Source organism: Charadrius vociferus, unplaced genomic scaffold, assembly GCF_000708025.1.
Source record: "Charadrius vociferus isolate BGI_N301 unplaced genomic scaffold, ASM70802v2 scaffold404, whole genome shotgun sequence".
In the NCBI taxonomy this organism is placed as follows: domain Eukaryota; kingdom Metazoa; phylum Chordata; class Aves; order Charadriiformes; family Charadriidae; genus Charadrius; species Charadrius vociferus.
In genome coordinates this window covers 1,164,188-1,185,585 of record NW_009648443.1, presented here as the reverse complement: position 1 = coordinate 1,185,585, position 21,398 = coordinate 1,164,188, and the positions used below count along the sequence as shown (strand labels likewise).

The window sequence follows — 21,398 nt, the reverse complement described above, 5'->3', positions numbered from 1 at the left end:
CAACTCTGAACATTCTGTGTGATTCTGTGATTAATTAAATCCAAATCAGTCTCAACTGGTTTTAACTGTAATTTGGATATTGTTACATTGGCTTAGCTTTCACAGATAACAGCTTTTAGAAAATGAAGATGCTTACTTGCCTTACTTGCTTCCGCTGGTAAATGGAACCATTTCTGAATGTTACTGTTGTGACTGTGGAAGGTACAGTCTACAGGCAGGACATGAAAGGTGGCATAATGCCATCTCCAGGCCTTCCAGATTCTGGTTGGTTCCAGGTGGACGGCTGTAAGCTTCAACGTTATTTGGAACAGGCTGTTCTAAGTGCCCTACATCCCTGCAGAGCCGTGCATCGCAAGGTCTCTCTGTATTTTAGAGTTTGCTGCTGGGGTAAGATGGGAAGGGTAAGAAATAATGGCAAAAAGGAGAAAGTGATCTTGAGCCAGTTTGTTTTGGCACAACAGATGTATAAAGAATTAAACATAATATTTTGAGGTCCTGTCAGATTTGCAAATACATTGAATGACTATCAGTGAAGAACAGCTATTTCATTCTATCTGGTATTAGTCATACAGTCAAAGCTTTTTTATTTGTTTTGGCACCCAGAGCAGCCAATACATTATCTAATTTGACTTCTGCATATCACAGGCCATCAGTTCCCTCCCATTTGTCACTGTACTGAGCCCAATGGGTACAAAATATGTTATGGAAAGGCACCCCGTTTTAACTTTCCAGTACAGAGACCTGCATGGTGTTGTGATTCTTTTGGTTTCTTGTTCCTGATAGCTGATAGTAGCCTTTGTGAAATACATGTTTAAACTCTTATATCAATATTAGCATCAGAAACAAACAAGTACTGTTTCTTTTTATTCACCTTTTTCAGGATGTGACTTGAAAGTAAGATGATCTTTCCTTTTCATTCTCAGCATCGTTTGAACCTTCTTGGTTTCTTATGAGTCTTAAATCTGATCTCTTACAATGACTCTGCTCGTTTTCCAGCTTTTTAGATGAGCTGTTTACTTAAGGGGTATGTGCTGGTGGTTTTGCTGCTGTTGTGCTCCTTCAGTATTTCAAGTCATTAATATGTTTTTCTGCTTCGTTTAATCTATTCTAAAATTAATCCAAATTTGAGTCTATTTTTTTAATATTCCACGGATGTTCTCAGTCCTTGCAGAACACTGGCATGACTATCTTTAATTTTAGTGATTATTACTCTATTTGCAAGATTACCTAGGCTTTCTCATTTGACGTAAGCACACGGGCACTGTGGCTATAAAGTGGGAATTTTGGCACAGAATGCTTGGTCCTTGGAAATGCGGGATTATGAAGATAAATATCAGTCACAAAAACAGCATTGCCTTTGTTTCTCTTTTTTTCTGGAAACTGTTTAGTGCTACCTGTTTTATCTGTAATCTCTTACAGGTACTGAAATTACAAAGGTTTGGAAAAAAATAACTGAAGAAGAGAGTGATGTTCATGGAAGGCTAACTGAACAAATGAGCAGCTGTTTAGCGTTCACAGGGGAAATTACTTAGATGTGTGATTTCCCCCCCCTCGTTAAAACCTACAATTTGATTTCAAAAGTTACTGCAAGCTATTGTGTTGATGTCACAGTAACTTGATCAATCATGATACAATTGACTCGGGGTAATTTGGAAACTGTAAATTCACCTGGTTTAAAAAGCAGTAAACGTTCTCCTGCTTTTTTGTTGTTGAACTGGGGAGGTGTCGCACCTAATAGAAGGTGTATTTCTGAAGTAGTAGTGCACTGACGTTTTGCTGTTTCAGTGAGGGTTTTTACAGAAATTTTAAGTTTTGGACGGTGCCATTCAAAATTGCTGCTCTTATCATGGGTATAGATTTCTCTCTCCCTGTGGGAAAACAAAATACTGAGTAAAACTATTTTGATACTGCCAAGTTGTTTGCATTTTCATAGGTTTTTTTTCTTCCATGGCTTTGAAGCATCAGGTATGAGTATTTGAATCTAGATCCTGCAAAGGGCTCGGCACGATCACCAAGCTTCTGATTACACAGCCACTTTAATCTGGCTCAAGCCCAGCTGCAATGGAAAGGGACAATGCCACCCTGTCGTGGTATCTCTCCAGCTTTCCTTGTGCCAGCAAACATGATCGCGTAACTGTGCAGTGAGCTAGATTACAAAATTGATCCGGTTTCCCCAGAAACCTCCCCACAACATAATAACTTATTTTTTTAGTTGGATCTATTTCTTCATCTAGCTCACTGTTCCTGCCTCCAATACCTTCACTAAGATATTTGCAAGTAGCCATGTACAGAGGGAATGGGGGACCTTCTGGCAGCAACGCGAAATGTTTTGCCCAGGGTTTCTCTTTCAGCAAAATGGAGGTTTGAGGAACAACAGCTTGCTGGACCACAATATAAGCTCAGTTGCTGAGTTGATTTTGGTTTGAGAAAAGTAACCTTTTCTTGGCAAAACAAAAGAATCCTGTACCAATATGTTGCTTCAACTTATAATGTGGCACCGTGAGCGGCTTTGTTGGTATTTTCTTTGGGGGTAGTGTGGTGCAGTGGGAGGGTAGGAAGAAGCGCCCAGTGAAGAGGAGTCCTTAAGTGAGCTTTGCTGCCGAAGCCAGCTAATTGTGGAACCAGGCATCCTCGCACGTGTGCACCTGTAAGTCAGGGCTGCTCTTGGGTATTACTGCATCTGACAAAACGGGGCAGTTCGGCAGCAGCCAAATGGATGATTTGGTGAGATGATGTGAGGAAAAGCCAAGTGGGATGTCCAATAAAGAAAAGGTGATTAGCAGTCATTCTGTTCTATGGGTTTTCAGGTCCTAAGCTTGTAAGTAATTTTTGTAGAAATGAACAATATCTAAAGAAACCCAACCAAACAACCCCCAAAACCAAAGCACAAAACAACCCTCCCCAGACCCCACAAACAAAAAAACCACCAAACCAGCTCTGCTCTGGACTATGCAAGTATTTATATCTGCTCAAGGACAGATGAAGGCCTGCTAAAATCCTTTGCAGTTCCTACTGACTGCTGCAATTCTCAAGCTAAACAAAATATTACCTGTCTTCTTACCAGGCTGTATTTGAGGCCTGGAAAAAATGTTGAGAAATTTACCAAATTGAAATCTTTATTACCAGACTAGGAATACAGGACTTCAAACTGAAATCTAGAGAACCTTATGAATAAGGAGACAACAAAGAAAATGTATATGCAAAAAGAAGATTGATTCTTATTTATGGACTGTGCATTTCCAAGGGTTGTCAATGAGAGGCTTCAGACAAGCATGCTTTGTTTTTACGTAGTGGGATATCAGACATTATGCATTAAATTAAAGTGAAGGTGTGCCAAATGCTTCCCTGCAATAACTCTGCAAATTTTTCCTAGCAGAACTGGCAAAAGCTGTATGAAATGATACTGATGCTCCCGACAAAATAACCTGCTGTGGCTTTTAAATCATATGAATTATCTATCCCTCTTGCTTGCTCTCTCATAGGCTGCAGACAAATGTTCTTTGACTCCAGCTATGCTACTGTCAGACAAAAATCCGGCAGGCTACCTTAAGGTATGGTGATACAGAGTCTGCTGTCAGCACTAACTCACAAGGTCCTGCTTCCTCAGGTTCTGCGTTCCCTTCTAATGGCTATTAGCCCTGTTTGTGTGTCTTCACCCTAAGCTCAGTTTGTGAAGTGATCTGTTAAACTCTGAGAGGACTGATGCAGAATTGCTTTTGAGTATAACCATAAATGTGCAAATCACAGCAACTGAGAAAGCCGTAGCTTCTCATAGGGTATAATAGGAAAAGGTATCTTGGCTTAAGTAGAAATTGGACTTATTCAAACAGAGTAATATGTTCTTGAAGCACTGATAAAGAAAAACTGTACCCCCATCCAGTATAACCTAAGCCAGCTGACTTCTGCCTGCAGTTCATTAAGAAATGTTTACACAAATTGGTCTGTCAGCAGAGCTGTGAGGAGGAGGCCTCCAGCAGTGGGTCAGTGAACCTGCCCATTCAAGTTTGGTTTTCTAAAGAAAAAACCATCAGTAATAAAAACAGCATGAAAATGGGTCAGGGGGAAGTGCTTTAATTTAAAATACTATACAGAAGGCAAGAGCAAAGACAGGAGCATGTGCAAAAGGTGAGGATAACTTGAAATAACCTGTTTCATTCTGTAAAACAAAGAATTGGACTTCTGTTTCCTGTTTCTGGGTTTTAGCTAGTTAAAGAAAATAAAACAATCGGTGTATTTCTAATTGTTCATTTTGCAGCGCTGGAAACAAAATCACAGCGGTTGGTTTATCTGAAGAGCAGTGGGGCTGTGATTTAACAACAGTAATACAAATACTTTGTACAGAATTTTTAAGCCCAGTCTTCAGTAGTTTTGGGGGGATTTTTTTTCAGTGATGATGACTTGTACATACTCTGAGCTTCTTCAGCTGTCTTCCACTGAACTTCTGCTACTACTCAGTATTGATTATTTTAGTATCTGATGGTTTAGTAGATGTGATGCCTCTTATAGGACACTGTTCTGCTACAGCTCCTTTAAGGTCTATCTTCCTAACTGTCCCTGCCTGTAAAATTACATCCTTTTTCCATTGGCCTTCCATTATTATACATGGAATCCATCTTTGAAAATTCTGTGGTACAGTGCGTATTGTACCTCTTGATAAGAAGTCATTGCAATTGAATCCTTGCCTACTGCATAGGCATAACTTCTTACCAGGAAAAAGGAGGCCTATGCTTATTTTGTGTAAGGCCAGATTGCATATGGCATTATGACTTCGTTGACGCTTGTTGCAACTAGGATCATCCATACGAGGAGCGTGGTGCCTGTTAGGTTCAGCAAGATTACAAGCTATCGAGCACTGCGCATTGAAGGGCAAAGAGATGATTTATCTCCCCTGTAAAGATGCCTCTGCAGACATATGGTGAGTCCTTCCCACATCAGGGTGGTCATCTGGTGGCAGGAGGGCATGGTTAATCGAGAGCGCCGCAGTATCACCTTCCAAAATGAACCACCCGAGAGCCAGCCCTTCTGCTTGCAGTGGTTTACCTTGCTGACAGGTCTGTCCCCAGGCTGGGAGCTCTGTAACCTCCTGAGTTTCCCTTGTCATTCAGTTCCTTTTAGTCTCCGAAATACCTGTTCTGAAGCATTTTCTACTCTCACCCCGGTCCTTTCGTCCTTGCTGTTCTTACACCTGTAGCAACACATTTTCTTTTCTGATTAAGCCCTCCTTTTGGTCTATGAAAGCTGTAATGAAAAGATGTTTCTTTTGTAAAACCAACCTTACAGCTTTTAGGTTATCACCAGAAAGTTTTATGTTATGGTATTAGTCATATGAAACCTTCCTTTCTGGTTACTTACACAGTTTTGGTGATTTTTTTTTTTTTTTAAATGTATACTAATTCTCTTGGAAATACATCATCAAGAATATTTAATACAGACCCAGACTTTACAAAATACTCTGGTGTGTTTAAGCTTACACATGCAGCTGTATTGGGTCCAGACTAGAATGGCCCTTATCTTGCAGAATAGGGTCCTCAGGAGAAAGTCTAAGCACATGGGAAGAAGAATGACACCAAAACTTTTATACAGAAATAAACCAGCAGATATTTTTTCTCATGCAGTTTGGAATGACCTGTATGGATAATATGACTTTGTTCTGAAATAAATTTTAAATGGTGAAAGTACTGCAGTTTTTAATTTCTATACAGGTTCAATGTGAAGTGCTGGGCCTTGCACAGCTCTGTGTGCTGCTTCTTAGAGGAAAAAAAGCATTTTCTTAAGTTACCTTAGAATTGTCTAGGTTGGAAGGGACCTTTAAGATCATCGAGTCCAACCATCAGCCTAACACTGCCAAACCCACCACTAACCCATGTCCCTCAGCACCGCGTCTGCCCGGCTGTTAAACACCTCCAGGGATGGCGACTCCACCACTGCTCTGGGCAGCCTGGTCCAGTGCTTGACAACAGTTTTAGTAAAGAAATGTTTCCTAATATCCACCCTAAACCTCCCCTGGCACAACTTGAACCCATTTCCTCTTGTCCCATCGCCCGTTCCTTGGGAGCAGAGACCGCCCCCCCTCACTACCCCCTCCTTTCAGGGGGCTGTAGAGAGCGAGAAGGTCTCCCCTCAGCTCCTCCTCTCCAGGCTGAACTCCCCCAGGGCCCTCAGCCGCTCCTCAGGAGACTTGTGGGCTAGACTTCTGTTAGAAAAAGACTTGTGCTCTACCACAGTGATAGTTTTATTTATTTATTTTTTTACCATGAAGTTAAATGTTCTAGTTACTTACAAGCAAGAAGAATTTATTTGATTTGTTTTAGCAGTTAGAAGGCAGGTAAAATTTTGAACTAGAAGCATCATTTCATTGGTGCTGTTAAGCAAAGAAATCCTAATCAAGAAAATTACTTCTCTCAGTACTTTTCTGCACTGTTGGATCTAGTCTCCTTGTTCATGTGAATCACATCTTTTTTTGGTTTGAAAAAGACTACACTGGTTTAATATGGGTGGCTGGTGGGCCTTAAGAGATGTTGAAATCGCAATATTCTGTTCCACTAATATCAGTCTCTCTAGAGTCTCAAGCTACTGCTTTGGCTTTGTTTTTCATTCATAGAAAAAAGACCAAAAAAAAAAAAGAGTCAAGGCAAAGCCCAGATAGTTTGTTGTGATGCAGGGACTGTTGATTCTATGGCAGTTCTCTGTTACAGCATCTTTTCTTCTGTTGTGCTAAATGAGTAATGTAGATTTAAGCATTTTATCTGATGGATGCCAGAGCAGCAGAGTGGTAGGTTGCTCACTGCACTGTTATAAATATCCTGCTTTCCACATAGGCTAGTGAAGAAACAGGTATGCTTTACGAGTCAGACAGTTAAAGGTCGATTTAACTAGACATTTGTTATTTCTTAAGTAATGGAGAAAATTGTAGGGTGCTATAATGGATAACTCAGACTCACATCTTCCAATAAATCTTTAAATGAATATGTTGAAGTGTATTTTTTAATTTGTAACTTTCTTTTTGTTATGCATGGAGGTAATAAAGAGGAAGCTAGATAAAACATTAATAAAAATTTATATAATAAAACTCAAATTTCTTGTGTTCAAATCCAAAATTTTCTAAATGATGCATCAGGATTTTTGCCTTTACCTCAGCAAAGCAGGATTTTGTCCAAGACTGTCCAGGCACATGCCAGGAATTGCCCCGAGAAGCTGTGGCTGCCCCATCCCTGGAGGTGTTCAAGGCCAGGTTGGACGGGGCTTGGAGCAACCTGGGCTGGGGGGGGTGTCCCTGCCCAGGGCAGGGGGGGTAGAACAAGGTGATATTTACGGTCCCTTCCAACTCCAACCATTCTATCATAATTAACTAGTGAAAGTATCAGAGCATTTTGTCATTTCACCCTCTCTTTCAGGTAAACCTTGAAACGGCCAGGTGTGCTGTCTGCAGCTGGCTGGCTCAAGTGGGTGCATTGGGTCGGTGCAAGTGGATTGTGCATGTTTTGTTCAAAACAGAACACCATGACAAAATGCCGGCTGACTCACTTCGGTTGGGGTTGCATGGTGGACATGGCTGACTTCATTTCCTACCCTTTTTAAGTCAATTTGTCAACTGTTAAAAAATTTACTTCCTTTGTTTTAATTGCTTGTTGCAGTTTTGTTCTTTTTCCTGTGTGAAGTGTTTTTAAATTTTATTTTATCTTGGATTTGCTACTTAGAATGTTCAAAGGATAGAGGGGGAATAGTAGTTCTCTTGCAATGAACAGATACTCAAAGAGCAGACAAGCTATTCCCTGCACTCCTTGCAGTGTGACAGAGTAGTCCATGAAGCTGATTGTTTTAAGTGTTACTCAAATTGATCTTCCTACTTTGGATTAAGTTTTACTTAATGAGGAAGTAATAAGATTATCATAGACAAAAAGGACTATGTCTCTTTTGCGAACATGCAATTTCTGATACTTGATTTCATTTCAGACAGATCCATAATTCTTTCCTTAGGGAATGCAAATTTAAATGATAATCAAACTATGGGACTTCTCCAGCGACTGTTTTGACACTGACTGATAAAAGTATTATACTGTGTATTTTCTTCCAGGGGAAAGGATTGACTGCTGCAAGATTAAAATGTTCTGGATGGGTGCCATTCAGATAGTTAGTTCAACTAGAAGAAGGGAATGGATCTGATTAAGGGATAAAGCTGGTTATTTGTTTGTTGTTTTTACTTCATGCCATACAATGGGAGTGATTCTCTGCCTCTTTTCACTGACTGTAGTTAGGATCAGAGAGTTCCAACAACTGCATGTTAATGTTCCTCTTCTTTGAATGGAAACATGCAGTAGCTAAGCAATTAACATTTCCTTTAAACTTTAAAATCTGGAAAAAAAACCCCAAATAACCTTCCACAAAATATTTACGAAAACTTCAGATATTCAAAAGAGAGCACTAAAAATAAGACCCTTCTTTATTTGTTCTGCCCCCACCCCCGCCTCGAGTCGGATGTTTCAGGAAACATCTGTCCTAACCTGTCCTGGTTTGTTCCCATTGATGTTGTAGTCAAAGTTTTCAGTGAAGTCAGGGGTTCATTTCTGGTTTTCCGTTGTGTATGCCCACTAGTAATTTACTTGAACCACTGACGGGATTGTAACACCTGCTGTTGTGAAACTAAGCAACCTTCATTCACACAAAATGTGAGTAGCTATTAAGCTGTCATTGATTATACTGTTAAATTGTATTTTATGTAGAGTTGATATGGCTTCGTATTATTGATTTTACATTTAATAATTTGACGGATTTAAAACACGCACAAAAAGTTTTGTTTTAACTAGCACGTCTGGATCATTAGGCACTGTGCGTCCCCACCCACTGTGCCTGGCTGTGGATGAGCAGCAGTTGAGCTGAGAGGAAAAAATGACACTCATGACCCGAATCTGCAAAGATTTTTGTATGCAAATGACTTGTTGAATGGAGGCGTGAAATCTAGGCTCCTTTAAAGTTAATGGTTAACCTCTTGGGGAGCACTCATGCTTGTAGCATGGGGACCTTAGCAGGGCAGGAATCAGTAGCACCCTGTGACAGGGTGTGACTGGCAGGCTGCGGCTTTGCTGGCTCCAGAAATGCCGAGTGACACTGCTAGAGTTTAATTTCTATTTAAATGGAAGGGAGTAGGATCTTGCCTTACTATTTGGTATTCCCATATTTGTCACATACCTCAGGCACAAGCATTTACATTAAGAATGCACTCAAGCGTTTAGTTGAATTGGAGGCACAGTCTTTCAAGAGGTCGTATTTGTTATTACCTAAAAGAGTTCTGAATTGTAGCAAAACACTGAATTATCAACAGGAGGAGAAGCAGAGGATTGGTAAACCTTGTGCTTTTTACTGTTACTAAAAGATTTAGTGATGGCTGGTTGTAGACATAGCTGATTTAGCATTCTTGGGAACAGTTTTCTATGTACTAAAGGCTTCTGTTCGATGTCCGTTTCATCTTTCGTACTTTTTCTTTCTAAGATGCATCAAGACTTCCAAGCTAGAGGCTGTATGGAAGTTTGAACAAAAGCCTCGAAGCTTCAGGCTTAGGTGAACTTTTATATTATTGAAGAGGTTTTTAGATATATTGGCATTAAAGCAGAAATAAATTCAACTTGCAGTGCTTTTATCCTTTTGATTGGTACGTTTTCTAGTTACTGAAGATAAAATACAGGTTTATACAGATCTTGCCCTTTCCAAAATAATCTTAACATTCATTTTCAGTGTTTTAGTGAAGTCATAACGTTGCATTTGTGAAAATAATGTCCTTTAAAAGACTGAGATCGAATACAAATGTATGACATCATTGCAGAAGAGAGAAATGGGTGGGCTGGAAGGGAATAAGCACTTCTTTAATCAAACACAGTAGCCCTAAAATTACAGAAAATGGCCACTAAGTTGTTTTTTGCATCAGTTTGGTTCCTAAAGATGTACTTTCCTGCTTTCTTTTCAAGGGAGATGAAGCTAAGGTGAGTATGTGAAGTTTTAAAATGCTGACATTATAGCAGAAACATGTCAGTAGAAAGAAGAGATGTTAACAATTTGCCAAAGGGATAAATAAATAAGTAAAATGGAGGGGTAGCTATGCTGCTGCTAATCTTACTAATATCCATAGTTATTTTTTGAAAAGGGCAGCGTTTCTTGTGCTGGAAGAAGCTTGTCATTTAAAGCTGGCCAGATGGACCCAGATTAGGATGATGGTTCCCAAAATGTGTAATACAGGAGAATGACGCTAACGCAGCAGCTGGACAGGGAGCAGTCATAAAAGGTTTTTATAGAGAGAAGTGGGGTCCGATGGATCCGGTATTCTTAAAGCTTTCAAGTACTCCAAATTTTTTGTCAATAAGCTGTTTTTGCCATCATATAGGGTTAGATGAGAGTCACTGTGCAGTACTCTCTTCCCAAGTTTATCAATAGAAGTAGTGCTAGGGTGGGCAGAAACCCAAAAAAGCAGGCAGGAGGAAGGCTGACTGTCTATAGCAGAGGAACAGAATTTCTTTTAAGCTTGTGAGAGACTAGATTGTTAGCTCCTTGTGCAGTTATTTTTCTGAAGACAGATGTTCTGTCTGGCCTTTACATTAGTCATAATTTTGAAATGTCTCTTCAGCCTGATTTGTTGTAGGATCATAGAATAGCTTAGGTTGGAAAGGACCTTGAAGATCATCGAGATCCAACCTCCCTGCCATGGGTAGGGACACCTCCCACTAGCCCAGGTTGCCCAAGGCCACGTCCAGCCTGGCCTTGAACACCTCCAGGGATGGGGCCTCAACAACCGTACTGGGCAACCTGTGCCAGTGCCTCACCACCCTTAAAGTGAAAAACTTCTTCCTAATGTTTAATCTAAACCTGCCCTCTTCCAGTTTAAAGCCATTCCCCCTCATCCTATCGATACATGCCCTAGTAAAAAATCCTTCCCCAGCTCTCCTGGAGCCCCTTTAGGTACTGGAAGGCCACAATAAGATCTCCCCGGAGCCTTCTCTTCACCAGGCTGAACAGCCCCAAGTCTCTCCGCCTCTCCTCATAGGAGAGGTGCTCCAGCCCTCGGATCATCCTCGTGGCTCTCCTCTGGACACGCTCCAGCAGGTCCATGTTCTTCCTATGTTGGGGACTCCAGAGCTGGATGCAGTACTCCACATGGGGTCTCACAAGAGTGGAGTAGAGGGGCAGAATCGCCTCCTCTGACCTGCTGGCCACACTTCTTCTGATGCAGCCCAGGATCCGGTTGGCCTTCTGGGCTGCGATTGCACATTGCTGGCTCACGCTGAGCTTCTCATCAGTCAGCACACCCAGTTCCTTCTCCTCAGGGCTGCTTTCCAGCCATTACCTGCCGAGTCTGGATTTGTTCTTGGGATTGCCCTGACCCCAATGTAGGACCTTGCACTTGGCCTTGTTGAACTGCATGAGGTTGGCTTGGGCCCACCTCTCCAGCCTGTCCAGGTCCCTCTGGGTGGCATCCCTCCCCTCCAGCGTGTCTACCTCGCCAAACAGCTTGGTATCATCGGCAAACTCACTGAGGGTGCGCTTGACCCCAAGGTCCATGTCTGCAACAAAGATATTGAACAGTACAGGTCCCAGTACCGACCCCTGAGGAACGCTGCTCATCACTGCTCTCCACTTGGACATCGAGCCACTGACCACAACTCTTTGAGTGCAACTGTCCAGCCAGTTCTTTATCCACCGAGTGGTCCGTTTGTTGAATCCGTGTTTCTTCAATTTAGAGACCAGGATATCATGTGGGACCGTGTCAAACACTTTGCACAAGTCCAGGTAGATGACATCTGTTAATCTTCCCTTGTCCACTGCCACTGTAACCCCTTCATAGAAGGCCACCAAATTTGTCAGGCGTGACTTGCCCTTGGTGAAGCCATGCTGGCAGTCACCAATCACCTCCTGTTTTCTCTGTGCCTCAGCAGAGTTTCCAGGAGGATTATTTAATCTAATAAAATCTTAACCCTGATAAAGGTTTGATGCAGTAATGAAACTGTCAGGTGGTATCCCCTTTCTCTTTATTTCCAGCTGAAGTTTCTGACCCTGACTTGTTTTTCTTTTAATTTATTTTTAAATCCCGTGTTGTTGTGCTTTGGGCATGTACAACAGGGACAGAACAGGTACTGTAGGCTGATGGGGAAGGCAGGAGAATAACCAGAAGCCAGCTTGGAAATCACCCTGGGGATGAAAAGTATGGGTTTGGCTGTGCAAGGCACTGCTCATTCTGTCAAACTCGGGTATGGATTGCTGATACTTATAAAAGGTAGTTTGCAACCTCCTATGCAATTGTTCAGCACGTAATACAAATTGGAAGAGCTCCGTACGCAGCTTTTTTTCTTCTTCTTTTAGGGCTTTCCTTCCTCCACATCTGCTGAGTTGTCTAGTTCTTAGTTCTCCAGCTAAAACACTTCTTTGCCCTTCACCTGCTGCTGAGGTGTCCAGGCTTGGACTCCATGGTGGTAGTATCTTTAGTACAAGTGCCATCCTGTTTGTCGTGTTATGGGTGGAGAGGGAAGCACTTCTCCAGTTGTGAGAAGTGAATCTGATTTTGCTGTTAGTTACACCTCCTGGCCCGTCCTTGCACTCACACGGCAGCAGGAGGTCGATTCATGTCTAGTCAGTGCTCTCAGGTACTTGACCCGCTCTGCTTCAGCCTGTCCTGCTTGTTGTTGAGAACAAATCTGAGCTTAAACTTCATTGCACCTCAGGTGTTTGGAGACAAGCTTGCAGGCAGCCGTAGGCTTTGGAGCGCCTTGCGGATTGCCGAGTGAGCAGGAGGAGGTCCTTGGCTTGTGCTGCCTGTTAGCCTGGACCTGAGCTTGCCTCCATCGGTGGCGTGGGAGCACAGCCGTCCTGGCCTGGCTAGGTCTGCCTGTGCCGGCAGCGGCAGGGCAGGCAAACATCCAGGTGTTTTCCTGGAAGGATGCAATGTTATTTGACACAAAGCATTAACGGCTTCATAAGTACCTCTTAGGATCAGCAAACAAAGCTCGAAGTCTTGTGGGGCACTACGGAGCGAGTCAGTACCTCCTGACAAGGTTGTCCCAGGGGGCTGCTGGAGTCTTTCTGCTTCACAGTCTGACTGCGCTGGGGCAGAGCCAAGAAAGGGAACGCAGGTGGATATATTTTTTTTTATTTTGAGTTAATGGACAAAGTGTTTTTGGATTAAATACTCAAATGACATGATATCTCTTTTTGGTTTAGGATGTTTGGATGTGAGGTGTATGCACTACTCAAAAACCTTCAGCGTAGGTTATGCCTTAATATATGTATGGATAATACAACCATCCAATGTGTGGGAATCCCTGTGGTTCCAATGCTTAGGAGACCCTTCAGAAAGGGTGATGGAAACCCAAGTTTTCCTCCTTGGTGCTCCTGTATTGCTAACCACTGGGATACAATGTTTAAGGAAGGGAAGGCCGGGCCCTTTTCTCTTTCCTGAATGGTACTCATGTTTCTTGTGGCTGTATTCTAAAGAGTATTTTCAAAGTTTAAATGCTAAGATGTCAACCTTATTGAATCTTTTCTTAATATTTCTGTTTGCAAGTACTAAATGGATTTGACTGACTTCCTGGAATAGTGTTTTTGGTTCAAGCTGCATTTTATAGATATTAATAAATCAATTGCTAAAAAAGCGCATGGAAACAAACCTATTCCCAATGAAAATATACTATGAGTACCAGAGCAAGAGAAGGGAAGTTACTCTTGTTCTAAGGAGTACTACTTACTGAATAATCTTCCTTTAGAAAAGAAGTATGAGAATTAAAGTTATTCTATTGTAATCTGTGAAGGTGAAAAGATTTTTAAGGCGGTGAACTCTTACTGAAATTAATATTTCTACTCTTTAAGTATTTTAGCTTCAAAACCACATAGGTATATGGGAAGAAAATAATTAGCTGTAGCTCATTAGCTCTGTTTGAGCAGCTGGAAAACTTTAAAAATTAATAATTTTCATCATGAAATGTAAAGTCTACGTTGTAAGCTGTAGTATTCATTCAGTGCAAAATCTCAATTGATGCTGACAGAGGGCTTGCAGGGTAGTGGTTGAGCAAGCGCCCCCAGAATTAACCCACCACTATCGATTAAATTTGTTGTTTTTAAACCTACAAATAATTTGATCTTTGTAAAAGTGTCATTATGAGGTAAATATACCAAACCTCACCGTAAATTGTATTCCTTTTTCCTTTTAATACAGATTCCACAACTAAGAGAAATACTAACAGATCTCAGAATTTAATGAGAGCATTGACATGGTGGAAATTACTCTTTTAAGGTTATAAAGTGCAAAAATTCCAATGGTGTCTTCAAGAGCAAAAGGATGAAGGTGCTTGAAAGCACTGCCAGATGTACTGAGCTGGAAAATCCAATAGCTCTTGCTAAAAAATAAAATACCCCCGGAAATATTTGCATTACTTTTCATGAACTGGAGTGGAAATGCTAGAGGAAGTAGAAGTTAATTCCGCTACTTTTCCACGGGTTATGTTTGTAACTATGAAAAACGGAAGTAGATTTTTATGCTGGTTTAAATTGCTGAATCACAGTTTTTCCAGTCAGCCTGGGGAGACTCAGATCAGCAGGGATTTCCTCGGACTACGGATACAAACCCTGTGCTCAAAGAATAGTGCCTGATAGCGGTTTGCCTATATCAACAGAAAATATCTCTACTGTAACACTGGTATGAATGAATACAAACTGTAAAACTGATGATGGAGGCGTAAATGCCTTTAAGGACTAACCTTGTGAAAGAGCAGAGCCAGAGGTAAATTGTTTATTATGTACCATTGTACTCAAATATACCACTGAATTCCCCCTCTAACTTAAGCATGGGGAAATTGAGTGCCAAGAATTGCAAGTGCTAGTGTGCAAAGAAAAGCCAGTTTTCATTGCTGCAAATCTCTCATTTTGACTTTACAAAGAACTTTGATGTCTCACTCTGTAGTTAGGACTATCCTGTGTTGTGCTTTCCTTTATAGATAAATTTTCCTGCTTTTAATTTGAGGAATTCTGGCAACTTAGTTGAAGCTGCTGCTGTCACTGGGCTGTTACAAATCTTAAAAGTCCAAATGGTTCCACAAAGTGTGTGCAGACAATCAGCTTCAAGTCTAATGCAGATATATTTATTTCTGCTTGCAGCATCTTAGAATGTGGTAGCCTTGCCGATATCTCTGCTAAGGAAAAGCAACATTGCTGTGTCAACATTAACCGTAGTACACACAAACCCTCAAGAGCACTGCTGCTGTTTAAAAATCATGCTGCTGATCTGTAAAGCTTGAGTGGCTCCACTGGAGAACGGTCATACTCGTTCAGAATCCTTGTGTTGGTTCTTCCCCCTTGTTTTCTTGGCCCTATGTAAATATAGGTTATATCTGATAGTATAAGAAGACACTTGGTGCAGTTATTCTTCACTCCAACGTTACTAAGAGTATCGGTAGGGTTATAGAAATGCCAAGCTCAGTTGAATGTTCATGTCTTCCTGAATGAGGCTAGGAATTGTGATGACCTGTGATCTTTCTAAGAATGAGATGTATGAACATCTGTTTTAGACTGGTCAATCAAAAAAAGCTTTAAAATAAAGAATTTCAATATATTGTGATGCTTTTCCTTTTCTCTAAATTCAGGGCTGTGGTTGATTTACTCTTCAAGGGAAGGGTAGAATTCAGCAAAGAAAAAAACACCTGGTTTTGTTTCTTTGTGATTCACATTGAAAGCCTTAAGCAGAAATAGTTGACAAGTAGTATTAAACAAATATTTTGAGCTTTCTTATAGTTTTTTTCTACTTTTTGAGCTTTTCTTATTAGTGTTTTAGGTTTTCCTATTCAACCTTAATGATTATAAATTCAGTGGAAGATTATGTTACGTATTTCTGCTGGAGTTTCCAGAAAGTGCTCAATATTATAGAATTCCTTGGGAAATTATGCAAGTTTTCAGGGTTTCAGTCTGTCTTTCCTTTCCTTTCCTTTCCTTTTCTTTTCTTTTCTTTTCTTTCCTTTCCTTTCCTTTCCTTTCCTTTCCTTTTCTTTTCTTTTCTTTTCTTTCCTTTCCTTTCCTTTCCTTTCCTTTCCTTTTCTTTTCTTTTCTTTTCTTTCCTTTCCTTCTTTTAAGATTTCCCTTCTGGACCCTTTTTTAATTGCAGAATTTCATGTGTCTACTTCCCCCTTCTCCTAGGAAGAAGATTTTGGAGGCTGAAAATATAAGGAATTATGGCACTAGGGATACTAAACTAAACCTAATGTAAAGACTTGTAAACAAACTGAATAAAAAGAATTTTCTTTAAATGCCTTTTTAAATTGATCAGTTTATAGCTTAAAGATTTGTGTGTTGGTGATTGAGCATTTCTTGTTCCAGTTACATTTCCAGTGATTCCTCCAAGAAACAGAGAAAGACAAGCCTGTGCATAGCTGACCTCTCTAAGAAGAAGCAGCAAAATATATTTTGTCTTTAGGGGGGAAAGAAACCACATTTAAGCAGTCGTTGTGCACCTTGAAGAAATAAGTATGGTAAATCCCATACTTTACTGTGTTATGTAAATTCCTACCTCAAGGCTTTACGTATATAATTAATTTGATTTTTAGAAAATCTGTTCCAACTGAAGTATATATGCAGTTAGAAAATTATATGTAGTTAAGCTGATGCATAGATAAAACATTACCGTGACAAATAGGCCAAAGTTTCTTCTTATATGGAGAATGACCTCATTTTTCTGGATGATTTTGGCAGTGTTATATGGTTACAAGTTGAAAACAAATAATTGCTTTAAGCGGAGAAAAATGGCATCAACAGTATGAATGTGCTAACCTTTTTTTTTCCTTTCTTTTTCACTTGACTTTTGAGGAGTGTATAGAATTTGGGATAGAAGTGTGAATTTATTTATAGGTGACTATTAGATTGTAAAATACACATTAGTCTTTCAAAAGGGGAATGAACTCCTCCAGGTATTGTCATATTTTCTTATGCTTGTGTATCTTTAATTTCAGTCTTTGTGATCAGATGATGGCATTCAGTGAGCTTCTGACTGATTTTTGTCAGTTACTTTCAGAACAAATTTGAAAAGGTCCCTTTATTGTTAATGAATGGTCACTCTTGAGTGAAGACAGATGACCTTCAGACTTTGATATTTTTGGTTTAGTGCAAGGGACAGTTTCATAGTATTGTTAGGTAATACTGAAGAATATGCATGAAGAAGCATTGAGAAATGTCACACGTTATCAGTGAGTGTTCGCTATTTTCTACTTGGCTTGGCCATGGAATATTCACTGTACAAAGCCTGGTGGTCATGCATTTTCTTTGCCTTGTAACTTGCGTAGTTAACACGTCCAGAATTGATATCAAACTGACTTTTAGCCACAGGAACAGTAGTGTGTGTGTGTATGTAGTGTACTGTTGTGACTGTAATTTCAACAGCACTTACCATTTGTTTGCAGTAATAGTGTAATAGTAAAACTGTTGTCCATCTAGATTGGATTTTTATACTTTAGCTGGTTTTGATGATTCTGCAATGCAGAATGTTTTCATGAAGAAACGTAGCTCACAGGAAAGTAAAATGCTAAGTATCTTTGGTTGCAGTCTCACATATTTAATTGACTGAAATCCATAACTCTTTGTCAGAGTAGTTGCCTTTCCATTGCTTCTGCTGCTCTTCCTTCCCTCCTTCTTGATGCATTGTGCCATCCTTGGAATTTGTATGGATAAACTGGTTCAACTGGCTCGAACAGCAGAGAAGTAACTCCACAATACACAAATTGACAGATTTTGCTGGTCCACTGTTTATTGTGTTGCTACTTGCTGTGGGACCAGACAAATGTCGAAGGTGTGGTAAAGTGGATGGAATTTTGTGTGTAGGAAACTTTGGTAGAGTAGAGCCGGGTTTGAGGGCGTGGGTTTGTGGGGAGACTGGTTGAACATGACCTTCCCCTTCTGGCATAATTCAGCTATTGATTCAGTTCAACTTGAAACACCTTGTTTTGATTTATTGCTTTTCTTTGTATGCAAGAGCATGCTTAATTAAGGTGAAAGTAAGATTTTTAAGACATCAGAATTTTATACTGTTGTATATCTTATTGCATCTTAAAAGTTTATGACAAGAAGATGTGAATACTTGATATGTGCTGCCTGTCATAGTTGGTCATCAGGAACTAAGCCACAGTTGCTGAAACAGCGGGCTTGGGTTGACAACTGTTAATACACAGACTCTTAAAGGGTGTCTATAGGGTTCTATACATAAACCACAGTCTAAATTTAAGAAGAAAGTGATCTTTTCAGGCTTGATTGCTAAAAAGCAAAGAACAGCTCAAAAATTTACCTTACATTTGGGTGAACAGGATTGTTACATTTTGAAAAGCACAAAGCGAAGAATAGGTGATCTGTGTCACAGCATTACAGATTCATCAAGGACATAATATTTTGTTTTTCTTAGCTGCTAAATGATATGAGGCACATGAAGTCTCTCTTAAAATGAAAGATGAACTTGTAGAATTTTTGTCTAATTAAATTTGTAGTGAGCTGTGCCCTCTCTTCTCAGAAAACAATATGTAATTTATGAATTTTTTTTTAGATTGCATTCACAACGTTGGTATTCACAAAACATCTGTTTGTTTCTCAACAGGTATAAAAAATAAAGATGAGTGAACCAGACCATGGAATATTCTTTACAACTCATAGGACCAGTGATGTAGGTATGTATGCTATCATGTTCAAATTTAATTGTTCTATCACAATCTAGAATAAAACTGCTTATGAAATCTTCTGTGCAATTAATAGCTGCATATGGAAGGTGTGATAGCATTCTGATCATGGAATCACAGAATGGTTTGGGTTGAAATGGGCCTTAAAGACCGTTTACTCCAACCCCCCTGCTCTGGGCAGGGACACCTCCCCCCAGCCCAGGTTGCTCCAAGCCCTGTCCAACCTGGCCTTGAACACCTCCAGGGATGGGGCAGCCACAGCTTCTCGGGGCAACCTGCCCCAGGGGATCACCACCCGCGCAGCAAAGAACTTCTACCTCATATCTCATCTAAATCTCGCCTCTTTCAGTGTAAAACTGTACCCTCTCATCCCATTGCTCCCCTCCCTCATCAAGAGTCCCTCCTCAGCTTTCACAGAATCACAGAATGGTCAGGGTTGGAAGGGACTTCTGGAGATCATCTAATCCAGCCCCCCTGCCCGAGCAGGGTCACCTCCAGCAGTTGCACAGGACGGCGTCCAGGAGGGTTTGGAATGGCTCCAGAGTCAGAGACTCCCCCACCTCTCTGGGCAGCCTGTGCCACTGCTCTGCCACCCTCAAAGTAAAGAAGTTCCTCCTCAGGTTTAGATGGAACTTCCTATGGTCAAGTTTGTGCCCGTTCCCTCTTGTCCTGTCACTGGGCACCGCTGCAAAAAGACTGCTCCCATCCCCCTGGCACCCTCCCTTTAAGGATTAATAAGCGTTGATAAGACTCCCCCTCAGTCTTCTTTTCTCTAGACTGAACAGCAGTTCCCTGTCTTTCTTGAACTGGGGAGCCCAGAACTGGACACAGTACTCCAGATGCGGTCTCACCAGGGCAGAGTAGAGGGGGAGGATGACCTCCCTCGACCTGCTGGCCACACTCTTCTTGATGCACCCCAGGATGCCATTCGCCTTCTTGGCCGCCAGGGCACATTGCTGGCTCATGGTCATCCTGTTGTCCACCAGGACTCCCAGGTCCCTCTCCACAGAGCTGCTCTCCAGGAGGTCAGCCCCCAACCTGTACTGGTGCATGGGGTTATTCCTCCCCAGGTGCAGTACCCTACACTTACCCTTGTTGAACTTCATAAGGTTTCTTTCTGCCCAACTCTCCAGCCTGGCGAGGTCACGCTGTAAGGCAGCACAGCCTTCTGGCGTGTCAGCCACTCCTCCCAGTTTTGTGTCATCAGCAAACTTGCTGATGGTACACTCTATCCCTTCATCCAGATCATTGATGAATATGTTGAACAAAACTGGGCCCAGTACTGACCCCTGAGGGACACCACTTGTTACTAACCTCCAACTAGACTCTGCGCCACTAACCACAACCCTCTGAGCTCTATCTGTAAGCCAGTTCTCAATCCACCTCACTGTCCATTCATCTAAGCCACACTTCCTAAGCTTTCCTGTGAGGATGATGTGGGAGACAGTGTCGAAAGCCTTGCCAAAGTCAAGGTAGACAACATCCACTGCCCTCCCCTCATCCACCCATCTAGTTACTTTGTCATAGAAGGCTATCAGATTAGTCAGACATGACTTCCCCTTGGTGAATCCATGTTGACTACTTCTGATAATCTTCTTTTCATCCAGGTGCTTTGAGATGACTCCCAGAACAAGCTGCTCCATCATCTTCCCAGGGATGGAGGTGAGGCTGACCGGCCTGTAGTTTCCCGGGTCATCCTTCCTGCCCTTTTTGAAGACTGGAGTGACATTGGCTATCCTCCAGTCCTCAGGCACCTCACCTGTCCTCCAGGACCTTTCAAAGATAATGGAGAGAGGCCCAGCAATGACTTCCCTTGCTCCCTCAGCACTCGAGGGTGCATCCCATCACACCACATGGACTTGTGGATACCCAGTTTATCTAACTGATCTCTAACGTGCTCCTCATCAACCAAGGCATAGTCTTGCTTCCCCCAGACTTTCTCTGTTACCCACAAAGTCTGGGTCTCCCGAGGACTGGCCCAAACAGTGAAGACAGAAGCAAAGAAGGCATTCAGCAACTCCGCCTTCTCTGCATCATCTGTCACCACAGCACCTGTCTCATTCAACAACGGGCCCACATTTTCCCTAGTTTTCCTTTTGTCTCCTATATACTTAAAGAAACCCTTCCTGTTGGCCTTGACATCCCTCGCCAGGTTCAATTCCAAGGCTGCCTTGGCTTTCCTTGTTTCCTCCCTGCATACCCTGACAGCATTCTTGTATTCCTCCCAAGCAGTCAGCCCCTTCTTCCACCTATTGTAAACTCCCTTCTTCCACCTGAGCCTTTTCAGAAGGTCCCTGCTCAGCCATGCAGGTCTCCTTCTCCCCTTGCCTGATTTCTTTCTCTTTGGGATGCACTGATCCTGAGCTTGGAGGAGGTGACGCTTAAATAGCAGCCAGCTTCCTTGAGCCCCCTTACCCTCTAGAGCCCTCTCCCATGGGATTTGCCCAAGCAATTCCTTGAAGCGATGAAAGTTAGCCCCCCTGAAGTTTAAGGTTTCAACCCTACTTGTCATTTTGTGTATACTGCACTTAATCCTGAACTCTATCTTCTCATGATCACTGCAGCCCAGTCTGTCCCCAACCTTAACATCCTCCACCAGTCCCGCTTTGTTTGTCATTACTAGGTCCAATAGCACACCTCTCCTTGTGGGCTGCTCCACCACCTGAGTCAAAAAGTTGTCATCAATGCACTGGAGGAACCTCCTGGACTGTACATGCCCAGCTG

General features: G+C 41.7%; 1 protein-coding gene across 1 annotated transcript in view; it reads left to right on the top strand.

Moving 5' to 3' along the window:
• Positions 1 to 18,610: 18,610 nt before the first annotated feature.
• CCDC148 (coiled-coil domain containing 148) overlaps positions 18,611 to 21,398 on the top strand; it is a 63,347-nt gene continuing 60,559 nt past the window's right edge. The window contains exon 1 of the mRNA XM_009885478.1: positions 18,611 to 18,665. Within this exon, the coding sequence (XP_009883780.1) occupies positions 18,611 to 18,665 (55 nt within the window). The remainder of the gene's footprint in view (positions 18,666 to 21,398) is intronic.